This window comes from Capra hircus, chromosome 13 (genome assembly GCF_001704415.2).
Source record: "Capra hircus breed San Clemente chromosome 13, ASM170441v1, whole genome shotgun sequence".
NCBI lineage: Eukaryota > Metazoa > Chordata > Mammalia > Artiodactyla > Bovidae > Capra > Capra hircus.
In genome coordinates, this window is record NC_030820.1 from 25,908,836 (window position 1) to 25,930,020 (window position 21,185).

Genomic DNA, 21,185 nt, shown 5'->3' on the forward strand with positions numbered 1-21,185 from the left:
AGTCAAAGGCTTTGGCATAATCAATAAAGCAGAAATAGATGTTTTTCTGGAACTCTCTTGCTTTTTCCATGATCCATCGGATGTTGGCAATTTGATCTCTGGTTCCTCTGCCTTTTCTAAAACCAGCTTGAACATCAGGGAGTTTACGGTTCATGTATTGCTGAAGCCTGGCTTGGAGAATTTTGAGCATTACTTTACTAGCATGTGAGATGAGTGCAATTGTGCAGTAGTTTGAGCATTCTTTGGCATTGCCTTTCTTTGGAATTGGAAAGAAAACTGACCTTTTCCAGTCCTGTGGCCACTGCTGAGTTTTCCAAATTTGCTGGCATATTGAGTGCAGCACTTTCACAGCATCATCTTTCAGGATTTGAAACAGCTCATCTGGAATTCCATCACCTCCACTAGCTTTGTTCGTAGTGATGCTTTCTAAGGCCCACTTGACTGCACATTCCAAGATGTCTGGCTCAAGATTAGTGATCACATCATCATGATTATCTGGGTGGTGAAGATCTTTTTTGTACAGTTCTTCCGTGTATTCTTGCCACTTCTTCTTAGTATCTTCTGCTTCTGTTAGGTCCAGACCATTTCTGTCCTTTATTGAGCCTATCTTTGCATGAAATGTTCCCTTGGTATCTCTAATTTTCTTGAAGAGATCTCTAGTCTTTCCCATTCTGTTCTTTTCCTCTGTTTCTTTGCATTGATCACTGAAGAAGGCTTTCTTATCTCTTCTTGCTATTCTTTGGGACTCTGCATTCAGATGCTTATATCTTTCTTTTTCTCCTTTGCTTTTCGCTTCTCTTCTTTTCACAGCTATTTGTAAGGCCTCCACAGACAGCCATTTCGCTTTTTTGCATTCCTTTTCCATGGGGATGGTCTTGATCCCTGTCTCCTGTACAATGTCACGAACCTCTTTCCATAGATCAGCAGGCACTCTATCTATCAGATCTAGGCCCTTAAATCTATTTCTCACTTCCACTGTATAATCATAAGGGATTTGATTTAGGTCATACCTGAATGGTCTAGTGGTTTTCTCTACTTTCTTCAATTTGAGTCTGAATTTGGTAATAAGGAGTTCGTGATCTGAGCCACAGTCAGCACCTGGTCTCGTTTTTGTTGACTATATAGAGCTTCTCCATCTTTGGCTGCAAAGAATATAATCAATCTGATTTTGGTGTTGATCATCTGGTGATGTCCATGTGTAGAGTCTTCTTTTGTGTTGTTGGAAGAGAATGTTTGCTATGACCAGTGCATTTTCTTGGCAAAACTCTATTAGTCTTTGCCCTGCTTCATTCTGCATTCCAAGGCCAAATTTGCCTGTTACTCCAGGTGTTTTCTTGACTTCCTACTTTTGCATTCCAGTCCCCTATAATGAAAAGGACATCTTTTTAGGGTGTTAGTTCTAAAAGGTCTTGTAGGTCTTCATAAAACCATTCAGCTTCAGTTTCTTCAGTGTTACTGGTTGGGGCATAGACTTGGATAACTGATAGTGAATGGTTTGCCTTGGAGACGAACAGAGATCATTCTGTCATTTTTGAGATTGCATCCAAGTACTGCATTTCAGACTCTTTTGTTGACCATGATGACTACTCCATTTCTTCTGAGGGATTCCTGCCCACAGTAGTAGATATAATGGTCATCTGAGTTAAATTCACCCATTCCAGTCCGTTTTAGTTCGCTGATTCCTAGAATGTCGACGTTCAGACAGTCGTTTTACTGATAAGTTGTTAATAAGCCTACTGTATTACAAACATGGTTTGAAAATGCTTTCCTGCTCAGCCAACCAATAATATATAAAAGAGAAAGGTTCATTGTGGTCTTTTCAAATTATCCTATAAATATATGTTTAACATTTTGTGCATATTATATTCATTTCTCTGTAATAAGCATTTGCCAACTTTTGAATGATTGGCAATACTTCAGTAAATTTCCACTTACCTAGAATTATTGAAGAATGTGTTTTGAATAATCAACTATCTAGTTAATGAAGACATCACATAAATACCAGCTCTATGTTATTAGGTCTAATTTCTAAGAATTAGAAAACAGAAAGGTAAACAAGGTTGTTTTAATCAATTATTAATTGAAAAGTGGCATTCTTGATTTGACATCCTTTTCAATTAAATTCTAGACCAAAGGTAGCATGTGTTGATTATGTAAAGCCATCCTTCCCAGAGTATGTGTGTTTCATGGTGAAGGGGAGACAGTGGCTGTGATAGGTGACCATGTAACTTATTGTACAAGCCAGGACAATTTGGAGAGTGAACCGGGAAGGTATTTATAATGAGTCTAGGAAAGTGAGCATAAACTAAGAGTGTCATGGGTACATTGGAACATAAATTCACCCACTGTGCCAACATAAGGATGTTTTAATGTGTTAAATTTGATGTTAAGTGGAGTCAGAAAGGTGAAACGCTATTCCAGACAGGATCTTAGATTTCTTTCACTTTGCATCTCATTTCATATTACTGTAGTTAAATGATAAGAAGTCTAACCTGCTATCATCCCCAGATTATGTTTTATTTATCTTATGAGTTGGCATTCACAACATGTAAAAATTTTTTTCTTGTTGTTCAATGACATCCTGTGACTAGTGGAATTTAAAAAAAACCTGATCATAGCTTAACAGAGACATCACTTTGCCGACAAAGGTCAGTATAGTCAAAGCTATGGTTTTTCCAGTAGTCATGTATGGATGTGAGAACTGGACCATAAAGAAGGCTGAGTGCCGAAGAATCGATGCTTTTGAACTGTGGTGCTGGAGAAGACTCTTGAGAGTCCCTTGGACAGTAAGGAGATCAAACCAGTCAATCTTAAAGGAAATCAACCCTGGCTATTCATTGGAAGGACTGAAGCTGAAGCTGAAACTCCAATACTTTGGCCACCTGATGTGAAGAGCCACTTCATTGGAAAAGAATGCTGGGAGAGATTGAAGGCAGGAGGAGAAGGGAGAGACAGAGGATGAGATGGTTAGACAGCACCACCAACTCAATGAACATGAGTTTAAGCAAACTCCGGGAGATAGTATAAGGACAGGAACCCTGGTATGCTGTAGTCCATGGGGTCACAAAGAGTCAGACACAACTGAGCGACTAAACAACAACAGGATTTACTATCTAGTGTGCTCCCAGATAACTGCTAACATCTTATCAATGTTTATTTTTATCCAGTTATTTTTCTCTTGTTGATGGCATAAGCCTTTTTTTATTTCTCCACACGTGTCCCATTTCTGCCTTCAAGTTGTCAAAAAAGATGGAGGCCATATACATAGGCTTCCTACAAGCTTATTTTTCTTTGTATCCTTCAATTTTGTTAAAGATGTGTTCTTTATCTTTGCCAAGATGAATGACTCCATTTACTAATCAAATGTTTATCAGATGACTATCATTGCACAAGTTTAAGCTATATGTTTGATCCCATCCCTTCCCATTAGGTACACTTTTTCATTCCCCTCTGTTTTGCATTTTCAAAAATACTTTTTTTTTTCATAGACTTCTTCCCTTATTGTTTTCAATCCTGCTAAGATATTCTACATTCTTAGAATAAAACTACCACTACTAATTATAATTTGAGGTTTTACTTCCCCATGTTACTGCCTTGGCTGGGTGCTCTCAAAGCTCATTAGTTTGAACACTTACACATCATTCTAAGCATTTTCCTATGTGCTTATTGAAGTTGTAAGCTTCCTTTTTCTTTCATTTTCTGCTAGGTGATTGCGTGTGAACAGCAACTGGATACAACTTACGATGCCAGATGTGACACGTGGTCCCTGGGAATCACGGCCATTGAGCTGGGGGATGGAGACCCTCCACTAGCTGACCTGCATCCCATGAGAGCACTCTTCAAAATACCCAGGTCAGAGGGCTCTCACGTGGGTCCAGTACCTGCCAATTTTCTCTGTTCCTCCAGCCACCAAATCCTTGTCAAGCTCTTCATGGAAATATCCAGATTTATTTCCACAGGTTGGGAGCAGAGTGGCCTGGAATATCATTCTGCTTCTTTCAAGACACTCTTTTTGTACCATAGTTTTATTTCCCCTGGTCTAAGAACAAGAGGTTTCTTTTGGTATTGTGTGTGTGTGTGTTTTTTTTTTTCTTTAGCAAGGATTTGAGCTTGGCAAACAGTACTTCCTGTCACTCTTGATTCACTCCCAGATTTGTCAGTGAGGCTCCCTGGTCCACAGTCCGTGTAACAGTAATGTGCTCCGTTCCACCCTTATCAATCTAATAATTTTTTATTACTTGCTAAGACTTCCCTTTGTTTAGAGCTTTAAAATGATAGTATTAAGAAAGTTAGATGTAGAATTTTTGATAAAATGATAATGATTTTAAATGTGTTAGTGTTTTGAATATGTTAATATAAAACATTAAGCTTAGAAAAATAATCTCTTTGGAGCCAGGAAGGCACTTTCCTGCGTAGACACCTCCCCTTTTATGTGTGTTGTCAGATTTTCCCTCTTGCTTATCACTAATTAAACACTGTAAATGTTTTGGTTAGTTCCTAGATATTTCAGAAAACTGACATGAAAAGACTGCCTATTTTTATTATACATGTATTGTCTTTGAAGGACTTTCTTTTCAAAATATTATTTATTATTTATTTTTGGTTGCATTGGATCTTCATTGCTGTGCATGGACTTTCTCTAATTGCAGAAAACAGGGGCTAGTCTCTAGTTGTGGTGCTCAGGTTTCTCATTGTGGTGCCTTCTCTTATTGAGGAACATGGACTCAAGGGCACGTGGGTGTCAGTAGTTGCAGCTCCAGGACTCAGTAGCTGGGGCGCATGCATTAGTTGCTCTGCAGCATGTGGAATCTTCCTGGAGCAGGGATGAAACGCATGTCCCTTGCATTGGCAGGTGGATTCTTATCCACTATATGACCAGGAAAATCCTAAAGACTTTCTTATGGATTTTGCCTGCTATCTTAATTTTAATGAAATGCACAGAGAGGGCCTATGGGAACATGGGTCCAGGGTAGAGAGATGAGGTATGCTAAAATTTGTTCCCACACTCTCCATTAAATAAATTGTGGGATCCTAATGCCTGTAGAACATTGAATCATATGTAAAAGCCCTGGTTGGGGGTGGTTCCAGTCTGAAAGAAATAATGCCAATATGACCTATTCATTTCCAAATAGATCTATTTGGAATATTTGGCATGGAATTAAATTAGTGTAAAGCACTCAAATTTGTTTTTAACTTTACCTTGTAATTTTCTCTCCTGCCTGTATTTACTGAGTTATAATACCTTAAATATATATCATCCTTTCCATAACAATCTCAATGTATCTCTCAGGTCTTACTGTTTGTAAACTATATTGCTTATTAATAAGTGGGGCTTCCCAGGTAGCACTAGTAGTAAAGAGCCTGCCTACCAATGCAGGATATAAGAGATGCAGGTTCAATATCTGAGTCAGAAGATCTCTGTATGAGGGCATGGCAACCCACTCCAGTATTCTTGCCTGGAGAATCCCATAGACAGAGGAGCCTGGCAGGCTACAGTCCATAGGGTCACACGGAGTCAGACACGACTGAAGCGACTTAGCACACACAGTAAGTGGGGAAATGAGATTACAGAAAAAGAGCAGAAAACCTGCTCTGTATCAGGTCTAAGGCATTTCATTAAATTGGAGGAAAACCAACAGAATCTGTATATCCTAATTCCTGTTGTCATTCTGTATGTGAGATGAAGCACTGTTTTTCCTGAGCTATTTAAATTATGGTTTAAATGAACATAGCCTAGGGTTTTTACTGTTAATGATGATGCCACATGAAAGAGGAATGCTATATGGTACCTGTGAGCAAGGTACCTCTGGAAACTGTACCCTCTCAGTTGTTTCTTATTCCTTGTACCGCCAGTATATCTTTAAAATAGAGTTCTAAGAATACTGACTGAAGAAATAATTAGGAAAAAAGGGGATCTGTAAAGTTACCTGGTTCTGAATGTTCTAAAATCATCAAAATCTTGGTCTACTTGAAGCAAACCAGTAAATCTCTTAAAAGAGAATTTTTCAGGAGAACAAGAAGCCAAGCAAAATTATTGGAGAAAAGAATTACTTCTTTTAATGTGCAAACCAGCAATCTTCAAATAGTCCTAAGGATTGTAAAATGAGCTTTCAGTGTGACCTAGTGGATGAGTAGCTGCACTTTTCTTTAATGAGCCTGTACAGAGTGTACATTAATTTCATTTTAAGCTATTTAAGGAGTAATGCAGAGCTGAAGACAAAGTATTTCCATTCCACTAATGAAAACAAAGAGCTGTTGGAATTAACATAAAGTGGTGCTTCAGGGCATCCAACTATCATGGTTATCGTGGTTGATCAGTGTTGCTTGATTACAGTCAGAGATCAGCCTCATTTGCAGATGATGTTCCTTTGTGTTCATGAACATCACAAAAAAGAAAAGATTTGTTCAGCTTAAAATGAAAGGAATTAATAACAGAATCTTGCAGTGGCATCCAGAGCTTTATTGCCAGTCATATTTTCCAGTTCCTTACTTTTGTAATCTTGTTTCTGGCCATCTACCCAAGTAACAACAGAACAAGTCATAAAGGCACTCTTCTATAAAGGCCTCTCTGCTAAGGTTTTTGCATATTCTGACTAATCCTCCTTTCGGGTCACCTTTGTGTCTCCTGAATATCCATCAGAGATTTTTGTAGGACTCAAAAAATCTTTTCCCCAGGAGCCACTGTTTCTAATCAGCTAAGTATTTATGTTTTCCTCTAGGGCTCTCAGTTCAAAGCAAGAAGTTTCTTTCAAAGAAAAAAAGAAAGATCAGCTGGGAAAAAAAATGGGTATTTTATGTGCTTTCAGAGAAACAAGAGACCTGTCATTCCATATAAAGAATGATTAATAACTAATTATCTGTCTTTGAATTGGAAAATGATGGTAATACTTGATCATACCTGGCAGGGTTTGAATGCAGTGGTACGTTACTCTGTCCAGTCCTGCCTGTTAATTTTGTCCCTGCCTGGCCAATGTGTACTGTCCAACCTTGTATCTTATTTTTCTAGGAATCCACCCCCAAAACTGAGGCAACCTGAGATATGGTCAGCAGAATTCAATGACTTCATCAGCAAGTGAGTAACAATAGAATCTTTTCTTTTTATTATGTTTTTTTTTTTTTTTTTTAATTTTGATGTGGGCTATCCCAGGTGGCACTAGTAGTAAAGAACCCACCTGCCAATGCAGGAGACTTAAGAGACCCAGGTTTGATCCCAGAGTCAGGAAGATTCCCTGAAGGGTATGGCAACCCACTCCAGTATTCTTGCCTGGAAATCCCATGGACAGAGAAACCTAGCAAGCTACAGTGCAGAGAGTCGCACAGAGTCAGACACGACTGAAGTGAGTTAGCAGGCACACATTTTTAATGTCCTTATTGAACTTATTACAATATTGCTTCTGTTCTGTGTTTTGGTTTCTTTTTGGCCAGGAAGCATGTGGGGTTCTTAGCTTCTCGACCAGGGATCGAACCCACACCCCCTGCATTTGAAGACAAAGTTTAACCATTGGACCACCAGGAGAGTCCTTAGAGTCTTTTAGAGGAGTCAAAGAAATTCCATCTTGCTATATGACTTTGAGATGGGCCTTTTATAATCATTCCTCCAAGCTTCTGACTCTCCTCTTTATCTATTAAATAACCCTGGAGGTTCCCATGATCTTCGTCAAAACAAGCATTTGTAGTGTCTTCTGAATGTTCAGTGAACTTATTATTGTTTTGATAATGATCTCAGGGTCACATTCATTCTATTGACTGTGTTTCTGCAGATGTTGCATCACCCTTGAATGGTTTCTTCTGTCCACTTGCCTTTTGCAGTCTTGCCCTTAGCATCTCCCACCTTCTTACCAATCATATAGTCAGTCAGTTATTTAGCCCTTCAGTTATCTGCATCACTAATTCTCATCACAGCCCGGGAATTTTCATTGCACTTGATAAGTCAGATAATCATACAGATAAAATCTTAGATATTTGAAATTCACTTTTAATTTGACAGATATCTAGTATAAATTCAGTGCCTCCAGACAACCAAGCAGAAGCTATGCATCAGCTATTTCTAAATCTGTCCATGAAACTTTTTTCATGGTCTTTCTCATGACTTCGCCTTGAAAATATAAGGGAAGGAATGACTGAAGGTTTTAAATGGGAGAGAAGGGGTCATTAAGCATGAATGTGTCAAACTTCACTCAGAAAATGTAAAAAGGGCAAAACAGTAGAGGGACTAATCATCTTTGTCTATATTGAAATCACTGGTTTTCATACCAAGAATATCTGCTTGTTTCTATAAAGGTAAGAGGCTGATTTAAGGGTTATACAAACACAAGAAATATTGGCAATGTTTTTTCTTTTAGTTTTCACTTAACTAATCATTGCTACATATGTACTACACACTGCATAATATTTAATGAACTGCAGCTGAATTCCATAGACCTCATAGGAGAATCGTTAGTAACTTTGAAGTGTTCCCCACGACTTGTAGTCATGACTCATGTGGGCAGATCCTTCCATGTGGATCCGTTAACGCAGCTCGATGACTTTGACATATTCCATACAGTTTCACCTCTGAGAAGCATTTCCTTGTGTCCTTCAGGTAGTTAGGTCTCTGCCCAGGAAGCTCTCCCTGTCCTTGGTTCCTCTTCCTCTAATACCATATCTTCTTTATTTCACTCCCTGTTTAGAGATCTTGCTCCCTAAATAGACAGTAAACAACTCCAGGGTACCAAATATGCCTTATTTTTCATTCTAAGTTCAGTGGCTGGCACACAGCAGTTTAACTGTTAAGGTTTTATGTGAATAATATAATATCCAATGTGACTAATCTCAGTACGTAGATACAAGTGTTGCAGGTGGTAGAAATTGACACATCGTGCTAAACTAAATGAAAACTAAAAGCACATCTTATTTTGAGATGTTGTCATCCTTACTCCTTAGCATCTTTTAGCATCCCTGGGTAGTGTCTCTTTGTGTTTGTAAGCTAAGTTGCTAGTGTCTGACTGTTTGCAACCCTCTGGGCTGTAGCCCATTAGGCTTCTCTGTCCATGGTGATTCTCCAGGCAAGAATACTGCAGTGGGTTGCCATGCCCTCCTCCAAGGGATCTTCCCGACCCAGGGATCAAACCCTTGTCTCAGGCATCTCCTGTATTAGCATGTGGGTTCTTTACCGCTAGCACCATCTTGGAAGCCAGTATCTGTTTAGTTAATTCCAGTAGAATAAATTGCCAAATTCTCATACCAGAAGGATTAACAATACAGATAAGAAGTGGCATGGCTCAGGTCAGGCTTGGGTTCCTTTTTGTTTTTTTCTATCCTCAAATGACAGACCCACCCTGACCAGTTTCCTCATAACCGTAGATCCTCAAAATCTCAGGACTGAGAGAGTATGCAGAGCATGCGTTCTTCTTGAACATGGTGCACTGAGAAGCCAACCAGTAATCCCCTGATAATAATACTCTTACTTCCCAATGCTGCCCATTCCATCTTCTGTCAAAAAGTTTGCTCTTATATGGACCAGAAATCTATTTCTCTTTTAATTCTACCCATCGATCCTAGGTTTTTTGTTTCCTTGCCCTGAAAACTAGTCTAACTCCTCTTTCCAATATCTGAAGGCAGCTGATTAAACATCCGATGTTTGTTCCAGGGTTCCTCCTGTGATGCTGTTTCAGGTGCTCTCACCTGGTTGATCCTATCAAGAGGTGTGATACACATTAGTACGTGTACTGTAGGACCTCAAAACCCATCCACTGACATGGGATTTAAACATCCTTAGTGCATAAGCCAGAGAAGGCAGTGGTAAACCCAATCACGTACTCTTGCCTGGAAAATCCCATGGATGGAGGAGCCTGGTAGGCTGCAGTCCGTGGGGTTGCGAAGAGTCAGACACGACTGAGCGACTTCACTTTCACTTTTCACTTTCATGCATTGGGAAAGGAAATGGCAACCCACTCCAGGGTTCTTGCCTGGAGAATCCCAGGAACGGCGGGGCCTGGTGGGCTGCCATCTATGGGGTCGCACAGAGTCGGACACGACTGAAGCGACTTAGCAGCAGCAGCAGTGCATAAGCCCTTGCACATGGCTTAGTAGTTTTACCACGTAGAAAGAAACAGATCAATTGAAAAACCTTTAAAAGCGTTAGTGAAGGGAGACTGGAAAGTTTGTTGTAATTTAAGATAAGCATTAAAACTGTAATGACTTCATTGTTGTTTATCTTTCGCTAAAAGAGACTTGGCAGTGGAGACGGAGTTCAATTAGCACTCTGCAGTAATGCTTGCTAGGAGGCAAGGAAAGTAGAATTTAGTTGAAAGTTGGTTTCACGACAGCATAATCGCCCACAGATGTGTGCACTTTCACAGACATTAATTCCTCAGATTTCAGTTTTAACATTTTTTTGAGATATGTTTCTTGGGCTGAGAATCAATGAAGAACATCATTCCTTTGTGTTAGAGTAGTTTTTAGGACTGTGAATAATAAATTCAAAACTCTAACTTATCTAATAATTGCATGTTCCTTTCTGCCAGTGCAGGTGTTTGACTAAGGATTATGAAAAGCGTCCAACGGTGTCAGATCTTTTACAGCATACATTCATTACTCAAGTTGAAGGCAAAGATGCGATGTTACAAAAGCAACTCACAGAATTCATTGGCATTTATCAGTGCACAGGAGGCACAGAAAAGGCCAGGTAATCAAATAATCAAAAGTCCAAAGATCATCTAAAGAGTCTGACAGCTTTATAATGCAATGGTTGTTAAGGAGAGAAAAGAACTTCATGGTTTAATTATTTCAGGTCCCTGGTTGTGGTTTGGAGATAAGGTTGTATTTGCATGAAGAGTGAATGTCTCAAGTTGAGTTGCATCCTGATATTGGTAATATTACTGGCAGCATTTTTTTAAACAACTTCTTCATAACAAAGAATATAAACTTCAATAGATGATTAGAATTGGCTTATATTTTCTTGTATTTTTCTCCTCTTCTGTGAAGAAAGGTACCTTAGATTTAAGATTTAAAAATGAACATAACACTTGAAATATTTTTTGACACTATTATTTTTGATATCATTTTCCCTGGTTGAATTATGTTCAAAAATCATTTTTAATGATCTATTATGTACAGTTTTCATAATATTGACTATTTTTACTGCTTATAGATAGTATATATGTTTATTTTAGGGAGTTTAGAAGATACATAGAAGTATACAACATAAAATCAATTATAAAATTTAAATCTATACCTTCTAGTATCTTATTATTGGAAATACATTTAAAAACAAAATTGAAATATATATGTCCTGGAGCTTACCTTCTTTCACTGACTAGTGAAAAAATATTCATATCTTTAAATATCCTTCTACCACAAATTAAAATTTTTTAAATTTTATATTGGAGTATAGTTGATTAGCAATGATGTTTTAGTTTCAAGTATACAGGAAGGTGATTCAGTTATACACATACGTGTATCTGTTCTTTTTCAAGTTCTTTTCGCATTCAGGTTATTACACAATATTGGAGAGTTCCCTGTGCTATTCAGTAGATCCTTGTTATCTATTTTAAATATAGCAATGTGTACATGTCAATCCCAAACTGCTCTAATCATCCCACTTGTCCCAACATATGTGATTTTTAAACCACAGTATAAGGCAAATTTGAGACACATTTCAAAGGATTAACAAATGAAAGATGAATTTTAAAAATTGTCCAGACTTTTAGTGCTACTAGTGCCTGGTTCAAGCTGTCAATTATTTATCTAAGTGTGGGACTTTATGTAATGTACATTCACTAGAATGGGATTTTGATTTTACCAAAAGAAAAGAAAAGAAGGAAGCAGAAAAATCAATAGGAAATAATAACAGGGTTCTTTCACTGCAATACAATACGTCGCTCAATTTTACTTTCTATTTTCTGGGCAAGATAATTTTCCTCTAAAGTCTCTGACAATGTCATGGTGAGAATTACTCACCCTTAATACACAGGACTTCTAAAATGCTATCCTGACTGCTCTCATAATAACTCCTTTTCATTCCCTTCTCCACATGTGTATTTCAAAGAAACTTGCTTCAAACTCAGCCAGTCCAACATGGAGCCTGTGCTGTCCCACTGCAAATTAGTGCTTTGTTCCCTTTATTTATAGTGGCACCACCACTCACCCCATAACCACCAGAAATCTCAGGATTATCTTGACGTATTTTTCTGTCCTACTTAACGTAACAAGGCTAAATTTCTTACGGCCCCACTCAACCCATTATCAACTGTGATGCAGTCCTTGCCACCATAGGAATGATGTACTGAGACAGCACTTGTGTTGTGTCCGTATTGACCGAGGCCAGCTCAGTCTGGACGAGGTGCTCCACATGGCTCTGACAGCTAACGCAGCTGTGGACTCCGTGCTCTTTTCTCTCTGTCTTGGTCAGACTCTGCCACCAGCTCATACCTTGATGAGACCTTCTCTCCTGGATTCCACACAGATAATTCCTTTGCCTCTTGTTTCGACCAAAATAAGATACTGAAAAGGGTCTTCCTTTTAAACTGAAAAACAGCATGTATATAACCATTATATAGAGTGGGAAGCTTCAATCCCTAAAAGGAATAAAAATAATGTCCTGTGAGAGTTTGAAAGAAGCCAGCAGTACCTCCACTGGCAGTGACACCAGGGTTTATCCAGGAAGCAGTCTTTAATCCACACCCAAGAGAGAAGCCAGACTTAATCCTGTGAAAATAGAGTTACTGCTAGATGAACATTATTGCTCTAAGGATCAGCTTGATCAAAATCATGAAAGCAAGGAGAAATACATTTAATCAGAATTGTAAGAAGGAAAATTTAGAAATAGGATTGGAGAGACACGCAGAGACGAGACTACAGAGAGCACTGAAAGTCAGGTTGAGTGAGCGGTTTGACCTGGGTCCCTGAGAGCCCCGATAGGGTGGGTCCCGAGGCCCCTGTGTCCTGCTGGGCACCCTCCTGCCATTGGTTCCAAAAGGTAAACTACAGACACACCAAGACAGATTGGGGCAGTAATCTTGAATACCTTTTGCTTTTCCTCCATGTTTCTTCCTAACTTTAAACTATTGTTATTTTTCCAAAAGTGGGAAATTGGTCTTATTATGTTTAATTATCAAAGCATTTAGTGGCTGTTGTTGGATATTTTGAAATGAAGAGCCTATTGACATATACACTTATTTCTATATTTTTGTGGGATGTTTTAATTGGTGTGTGTGTGAGAGTGTGCATGCATGCATGTGCATGGCTCTAAGTATATTTGATTTTGAAAAATTCAAATCTCATTTTGGCCAAAATAAGGGGTTGAACAAATTTTCCTTAGAAGATCTAGGAGAAAAGGTCTCATCAAGGCATGAGCTGATGGCAGTGTCCATCCAAGATTAATAACCTGGAAAGAGACTGATGAAACCCTGGGAATGTTGTAAGCTCCCTAGGACCAGGAAATTTAGAAAAGAAATGATCACTTCTCCTTCCCCACCTGAGATATCTTTTTATGCCTTTCTTCACCAGTTCCCCTTCTGGAAAAGCTCCCAAATAAGGGCTGAATAGCTTTTAAACATGGTCTCCAGGAACTTTATAAGGAATAGATGATTGAATCAGCACTCCCTGGAAGACCATTATGAGCATTTTTGTTCCTAAGGAGTAATAAATAAATTCAAATAAACAGGAATAGGCAGTTGCTCACGAGCTTTTCTATTTTACAACTCAACATTCAAAAAACTAAGATCATGGCATCCAGTCCCATCACTTCACGGCAAATAGATGGGGAGACAATGGAAACAGTGCCAGACTTTATTTTCTTGGGCTCCAAAATCACTGCAGATGGTGACTGCTGCCATAAAATTAAAAGATGCTTGCTCCTTGGAAGAAAAGCTATGACAAACCTAGACAACATGTTTAAAAGCAGGGACATTACTTTGCTGACAAAGGTCCATCTAGTCAAAACTATGGTTTTTCCAGTAGTCATGTATGGATGTGAGAGTTGGACCATAAAGCTCAGTGCTGAAGAATTGATGCTTTTGATTTGTGGTGTTGGAGAAGACTCATGAGAGTCCCTTGGACTGCAAGGAGATCCACCAGTCAATCCTAAATTTCCCTAAATTCAGGAAATCAGTCCTGAATATTCGTTGGAAGGACTGATGTTGAAGCTGAAGCTCTGCCACCTGATGCAAAGAAGTGATTCATTGGAAAAGACCTTGATGCTGGGAAAGATTGAAGGCAGAGGGGAGAAGGGGAGGACAGAGGATGAGATGGTTGGATGGCATCACTGACTTGATGGACATGAGTTTGAGCAAGCTCCGGGAGTTGGTGATGAACAGGGAAGCCTGGTGTGCTGCAGTTCATGACGTCACAAAGAGTTGGGCACAACTGAGTGACTGAAGTGATCTTCTCCTTTCCTGAGTTCTTTCATTATTCTCTTAGGTAGATAAATTGCATCATCTCATGGTAATTTTCAGAAAGCCTCAAACCCTAGCTTCTTGCCTCTTGAACTTGAAGCCTAGTTTAGCTAGGTAAAATATGCTTAGATTAGTGTTTCTTTTCCTGGGAGTATTACATACATTGTTCCACTGTCTCTTAGGCAATGTGTATTGCTGTTGAAAGAACCAAGGCAATGACATTCCTCCCTTTGCTCCTGATTGGCTGCTTCTGCAGAGTGCCCGTAAGGTTTTCATAATTTTGCTCAGCTGTGTCTTCTTGTCAGTCTTTCCATATCAATTTTGCCTATACCCTGTCGTGTGTAGGAGCCCGCACCTCTGGCTTATGAGAGCCAATTGGGTCTTTGTTCTCTTCTCATGTTTTGTGTGCGCAGACCATATGCTTATCACATCTGTGACCTCAGTCATGTATATTCTGCATTTTGTTGCTTTTCTTTCCTGATTTTCCTCCATTTCTTTTCTGAATCGAGCTGATTCAGTTTTTCTTTTGCCTACCTATCTCTTCATTAAAGTTTTGTGCCCCCTCGTAAAGATTTTTCTCTTTTAATGAGACATCATCTAAGAAATGTCTATGAGGGATGGAGAACTTTTTGTCTGAATTTTTCCTATGATTCTTTCATATGGCATATACTCTTCTTCTGTCTTTTGCTTATCACTCTTCTTCCTCCTTTTTTAAAAATTACAAATATGTGGTGAGAATCTCACCTCAAGTGGGACTGGGAACAGCTGTGTTCTAGCCAAAAAAGAAGTGGGCATGACGGACAGGTGAGTTGGCAAGTCTTTAGTTTGAATTAGGTTGTTTCTCTTGAGCATCCTCTCACCACGTCTGTATTTTCTCTCTCTTGACACATCTCCCCTCAATTTTGAACCTTGAAGAGGTCAGAGTACAGGGCCATTAGTTGGAATGAGCCCAAGTAGCACCATTGTATTCTTTATGGCCCATGACACAAACCCATCATGACCATCTTTTTATATCATCATATAGCAACTGCCTCTTTTCCCTCCCCCTGGCCACTGGCCGCCCCTCTCTTGGACAACTATGTGATCACTGTTCCCTGGTCTTCTGCACCTCCTCACCCTCTTGCTCTTTGGCATGTTGATCTGGTCTTATTAAGACTTTCACATTTCCAGCATGGCCCAACCGTGCTCTGGGAACTGATAGCTCCAAGCAAGGCTCATTAGGTAGACCTATCAGGATGTGTGCTTTTTTATTTTTTTCTCTATAGATATTGGTTGAGCGCTAAAGAATTGCATGTTGGTTCTCAGCTTCTCTCATTTCAACACAGGGTTCACAGGATTTGGTAACTGTGCTTTATAGACTGTGGTTTGGGACTGCGGCCATTTCTGTTTCTCATAAAGGAGATTTCTCTCTACTTGCTATTCTTTTTGTTATTTAGCAAGTCTTAAGGGAAGGGAATGAGCTTCCCTGGTGGCTCGGTGGTAGAAAATCCATCTGCAGTGCAGGAGGTGCAGGAAATGTGATTTTGATTCCTGGGTCAGGAAGATCCCCTGGGAGGAAATGGCAACCCACTCCAGTATTCTTGCTGGGAAAATCCTGTGGACAGAAGAGCCTGGTGGGCTACAGTCCATAGGGTGACAAAGAGTTGGACATGACTGAGTGACTGAGCGTGCAAGGAAAGAGGTTGATTGCTCTATGATCTTAACTTGAACTAACTGTCTCTTCTTAGTAAAGTAGGATGGGTTATGATGGATTAGATACGGTCACAATTTTTTGTACAATTCTTGCATTAAGAGTGGGATTCTGTGTTGTTTACCCTTGAACCTGACATTTTCTGTGACTTCCTTGGTTAATATAATAGAAGAAGTAGTCCTATGATATTTTTGAGCCTAGCCTTGCTGAAAGCACTGAGCAATGCCCAGCCTGGCTAGAAAGGACTTCATGTGCTGAGGGACCAGCAGGGGTTATCAAAGTGACTAGCAGAGTATCAACTATTGGCACCCAGCTGAGCAAGAGCTGAGTCACAGGTGTGTCTGGCTGAAGCCAGCTTGTCTGTGAGCAATTTTGAGGCATACTTATGGGGACTCCCTAAGGCCACAAGAGTCCTACACTAGCATGTGCAGGCAAAGAGCAAGAAGAATTTGATTACTAGTATTATGACCCTTTTTTACACTTTTTCACTTTCACTTTCATTATGACACTTTGCTGTACCTGTAAGAGCTTCTCTGGTGCCTCAGATGGTAAAGAATATGCCTGCAGTACAGGAGACCTGAGTTTGATTCCTGGGTCAGGAAGATCCCCTGGAGAAGGGAATAGCTACCCACTCCAGTATTCTTGCTTGGAGAATTTCATGGACAGAGGAGCCTGGCAGGCTGTAGCCCATGGGGTTGCAAAGAGTTGGACATGACTGAGCTGTACCCATAAGTGGTGTGGGACAGCCCACACCACCTGTGCCACTCCAGGAGACACTGTTCATTGCATATTTCACCTGAATGCTCTCATGCCCAAGCACAAAGACATGCCATGAATGGTGCCCCCCGGAGTTACACCTTGCAGATTGTGGATGAGGAGCCTGAGAAGATTCTGAATACACTTGTACAACACAAAATAGAGTCCCATCTGTCATGCTAGCTATGTATATGCAACGTAAGCACAAATAAAGGATTGGATAGAGTAAAAAGCTGACCCTGGCTCATTGTTTATCATTTTGGTCCTAATTTAGTTTGAAAAATTTTGTCCTCCTGAGGACTTTCACATAAAAATGCTTTCAGCAAATCTGTATGAGGATGGAAACCTGTGATGTTTCTTTAAGTTCATGTAGGCAGATTTATTGGTCATTTTCTTAATCTTTCTAACCTCATTCAATGAAAGATTGTTTTACATTAGCATTTAGTATTGCAATATGCTGGTTCATTAGAGGGAAACCTAAATTTTATTAGATGTTAGGGCCACTTTACAAATTCTGAAAGCTTATATCAGCTTCCCAAATTCCTGTAATATTCGTGTTTCCCCTGATGTTCTAGAAGTCATTATTTTAATCATGGCATTATCCATTTTTAGCTGTTTAATTTGACTCAAATCCTTACTTGTTCTTAAAATATTTTTTCCTATAGTTTTATAATTATTTTATCTAAAGAGGCTCCTGAAATTGATCACATTTAATTTCATGACATAAAAATGCAATGAATACAACAAATGTATGCACTTAATTAGAGCAAAATATAACACAATTTTTAAAAAGAACAAAATTTCCCGGAAAATTCTGAATGTGTATCTTTTGGCCTTTCCCTTAGAGGCATTAGTCTTTTTTAAAAAAATTTAATCTAGAGAGAAAAAAAAAAAAACAAAACCCTAAGGGATTATCAAGAGGCTTGACCTACTTATGAAGGTTGCAAGAAATACTGCAGTATTGCCTCCCTGTGTCTTTTCTTTCAAATTAGCAATAGCCTAGGATTTGACTGCATCCATTTTGGGGATTATTGCTATAAGGAAAAGACACATTTGCATGAGATTATTTCCTATTGAATTCTGCAGTGCCTCATAGGAGCCAGGACACTGAATATAGACACTCCTAATGTTTTTGCAGGAAAGAGAAGTGAAAGAATTGAGTGGAGGGCAGGCAACCATCTTCCCCAAGTGCCTTCACATTTGTAGTCCTCTAAATACATATAGCTGCCCTTGTGGCTCAGCTGGTAAAGAATCCGCCTGTAATGTGGGAGACCTGGGTTTGATCCCTGAGTTGGGAAGATCCCCTGGAGAAGGGAAAGGCTACCTAATCCTTTACAGTCCATGGGTTCACAAAGAGTTGGACGCGACTGAGCCACTTGCACTGCCCTGCAAATATATTTTTGCTCTCATATTAGAGGCCTTAGTAATAAGTATATTGAGAGTAAGTCCCAGAGCAATTTGTACTTTAAAGTAGGGAAATCTGTTAACCATCTTTTTGCTGCGAAAGAGGAGAGAAATATTTTTTTAAAAAGATAGTAGTTAAGGTTTAGAGCAGAAGATTTCAGCCTTTAAGTAGAATTCAGAATGACATGACTCTCATCCCTTCCTGCCAGGCACGTAAAGCTTTATCTCTGGCTGCTCAGCTGTCCTAATCTTGTTTGCTTCCCCGTTTAGTTTTGTAATCTCTGCCAAAAAAAAAAGTGCTGTATTTAACAGAATTTTTAGTTTTGGAAGATTATGATTCACTTTGAAGTTAGATTTTTATACATTTATATAAATACAGCTGGGTTTTTTTTTTTTTTTTTCTGAGTGAAAGATCTGACATCACAATCCCCAGTGTTTTGTCAAAAAGGAGGAAAGGAAGGAAGATAAATAGCTAACTATGGCGATTCCAGTCTTGGGAATAGACATTGCAATAGAATACTATGACTTCATGGTTGTTTCTTCTATAGATTTGATTGTCCTACAAGATCCCCTCAAAAACAGTAGGTGTCTATTAACTATATAAGTAAATATTTTATATATACTTATAAAATACAAATATATAAAATTGAAATACATTACCTGGACAGTCCAGCCTAAAATGTGGGTGTTGTTCCCTGTCCATGGATGAAAATGCAGCTCTCCTGTGTTTAGTAAAATCCTGTAGAGGGTGGTCATCATTTCTTTTTGGGACAAGTTAAATTTGATATGCCAATTAAACATGAAAGTACAGTTATCCAGTAGGGAGTGGATATAGGAGTCTGGGCTTTAGGGGAGAAGCCCATGTTGGAGATAGTCATTGTCATTTGCTTATAAAGGTATTTAGTAGTGTGACACAAATGAGGTCACTGAATGTGAGGATTTAGGAATTTAGCAGGGATAGAGGAGCCAGGAAAGGTAATTGAAGGATTGTGGCCCTTTAGGGAGGAAGAGCAGGGGAACATGGTTGGTTGAGAACCACATAAACCCAGTGTTTCGAGGAGGGAACAGTTCTGCCAAAGAGTGCTGACATTTTAAAAAACTGGAGTAATAATGAGTTTGGACACACAAGTTCTTCAGTGACCTCAGCCAGATCCTCTCAGCAGAGTGGGGTGGAGGACAGCCCCAGTTAAGAGAATTCTCGTTAAGGAGAGGAATGAGGTGAGGGAGAGACACTGAATATGAACTACTCTTTAAGACGCTCAGCTGTAAAAGGGAAGAGACAGGGCAGTGATGGTCAAAGGAGAGTTTTTTTTTAAAGATAAGAGATACTAGAGCACTTTGTACACTGATAGAGGGAGAGGCTGATGCCACCGAAGAGACGAGAGCATCACGGCAGTGATCCTAGAGCAAGCAGGTGTTCCAGCAAAACAGCTGGCCTTTGCCCAGAGCAGGGACATGCATCCTTGGCACCAGAGAGCAGGCTGTGAGGGGAAGAGGACACCAAGGTGAGATCCTGTCGAGTTGTTTAAGAATTATGAGCACGTGAAAAAGAATGAAAGGCGATATCAAAATGTCACCAGTGGTTATCTCTTGGGGATACAGTTATAGGTGATTTATTTTTTTATACATTTTTTGGTATATTTCAGTTTTTTTTAAAAGAATATTTTATATACTTGTAAAAATGAATGTGATAAAGCTAATCGTACACTCTCCCTGGCCATTCATGTTATCATTCCTTGGAAAGTCAGACTTAAACATAACTCATCAGCTGTGTTTGTTCTTGTTTTTTTAAAGCTTTTATTTATTAATATTTATTTGGCTGTTCCAGGTCTTAGTTGCTGCACTTAAACTCTTGGTTACAGCATGTAGAACCTAGTTCCCCAACAAGGGATTGAACCCAGGTCTCCTGCATTGGGGGCATGGAATCTTAGCCTCTAGACCACCAGGGAAGTCCCTGTGTTTGTTGGAACCAGATCACTTTGCTGTACTGATGTTTGTCATACAACTACTTAACTCTACACATTAAAGCAATTGTGCTACCCCATGTTTACAACAAGATCCTACTTACAGAAACCATCTCTGCTCTTGGTTGTCTGTAAGCTAAGCGTGAGGAGAAGAAAGCTGTCAGGAACTCTTAGCAGATGGGGGAATCACCAAGCATTCTTGGCAAACACAGATGTCAGTTTGATGTCAACATCTAAAACCAGGTCACTCTAAAATAATGGCAGAAGAGTCACATTCACAGCAGAAACAGACACGACTTCCCAGTGAGAACATTTTTCTTCAGCCTCCAGATAATCATGTACAAAAGAGCAAGGGCTGTGTGAAGGGACAGGGCCATCGAAAGTGTCCTGGAGCTGGGTGCTGATGACATCTGTCACTCCAGTCATCGCCAAAGCTGATCTGCTCTTCTGGCTGGTCCAGCTGGGGTGTACTTCTTTCTCAGCATCACTTCAAAACTGCACAGTTGGCCAAAAGGGTCAAACTGAAGATTGATAAAAACTAGTCTTCCAGGGCACACTGGTGAGAGCCTGTATGCCCATGGGTGTTACCAGTTGTGACTTTGTTAGTGGAGTTTAAAGATATCTAAGGACATTAAAACAAAAGCATTGAGTAGATTTCTGTTTAACAAAGGATTTCTGTACTATCCCAGTGGCTCCTGAATCACCTTAGAAGATAGAGCTTGATATTTACAAGAGAATATTTAACCAAAGTAAAAGCAAATAAAGCTGTGGCATTACAATAGTACAACTGAATAGTAAGGATAAAAATTTAACATGCAGCAGCAAGAGTTGTTTCTTTTTTTCAGTGTGTAGAACTGAAATACAAGTGAAGCTATACTAACCACCCCTGAGGGTATTTCTGACCTTTTGACAACATAGAAAGGAAATATTTGTAGTTTGAAGCTATGTCTCCCCAGTCATACAGAGTAAATGAGAAATATAATCTGGTTAACAAGC

At 39.4% G+C, this 21,185-nt stretch overlaps 1 protein-coding gene across 1 annotated transcript in view; it reads left to right on the plus strand.

Moving 5' to 3' along the window:
• The window catches only part of MYO3A (myosin IIIA), a 159,219-nt gene that overhangs the window by 42,387 nt on the left and 95,647 nt on the right, over positions 1 to 21,185 (plus strand). Inside the window, exons 6-8 of the mRNA XM_018057111.1 lie at positions 3,707 to 3,852; positions 7,007 to 7,072; positions 10,511 to 10,666. Of these exons, the coding sequence (XP_017912600.1) occupies positions 3,707 to 3,852; positions 7,007 to 7,072; positions 10,511 to 10,666 (368 nt within the window). The remainder of the gene's footprint in view (positions 1 to 3,706; positions 3,853 to 7,006; positions 7,073 to 10,510; positions 10,667 to 21,185) is intronic.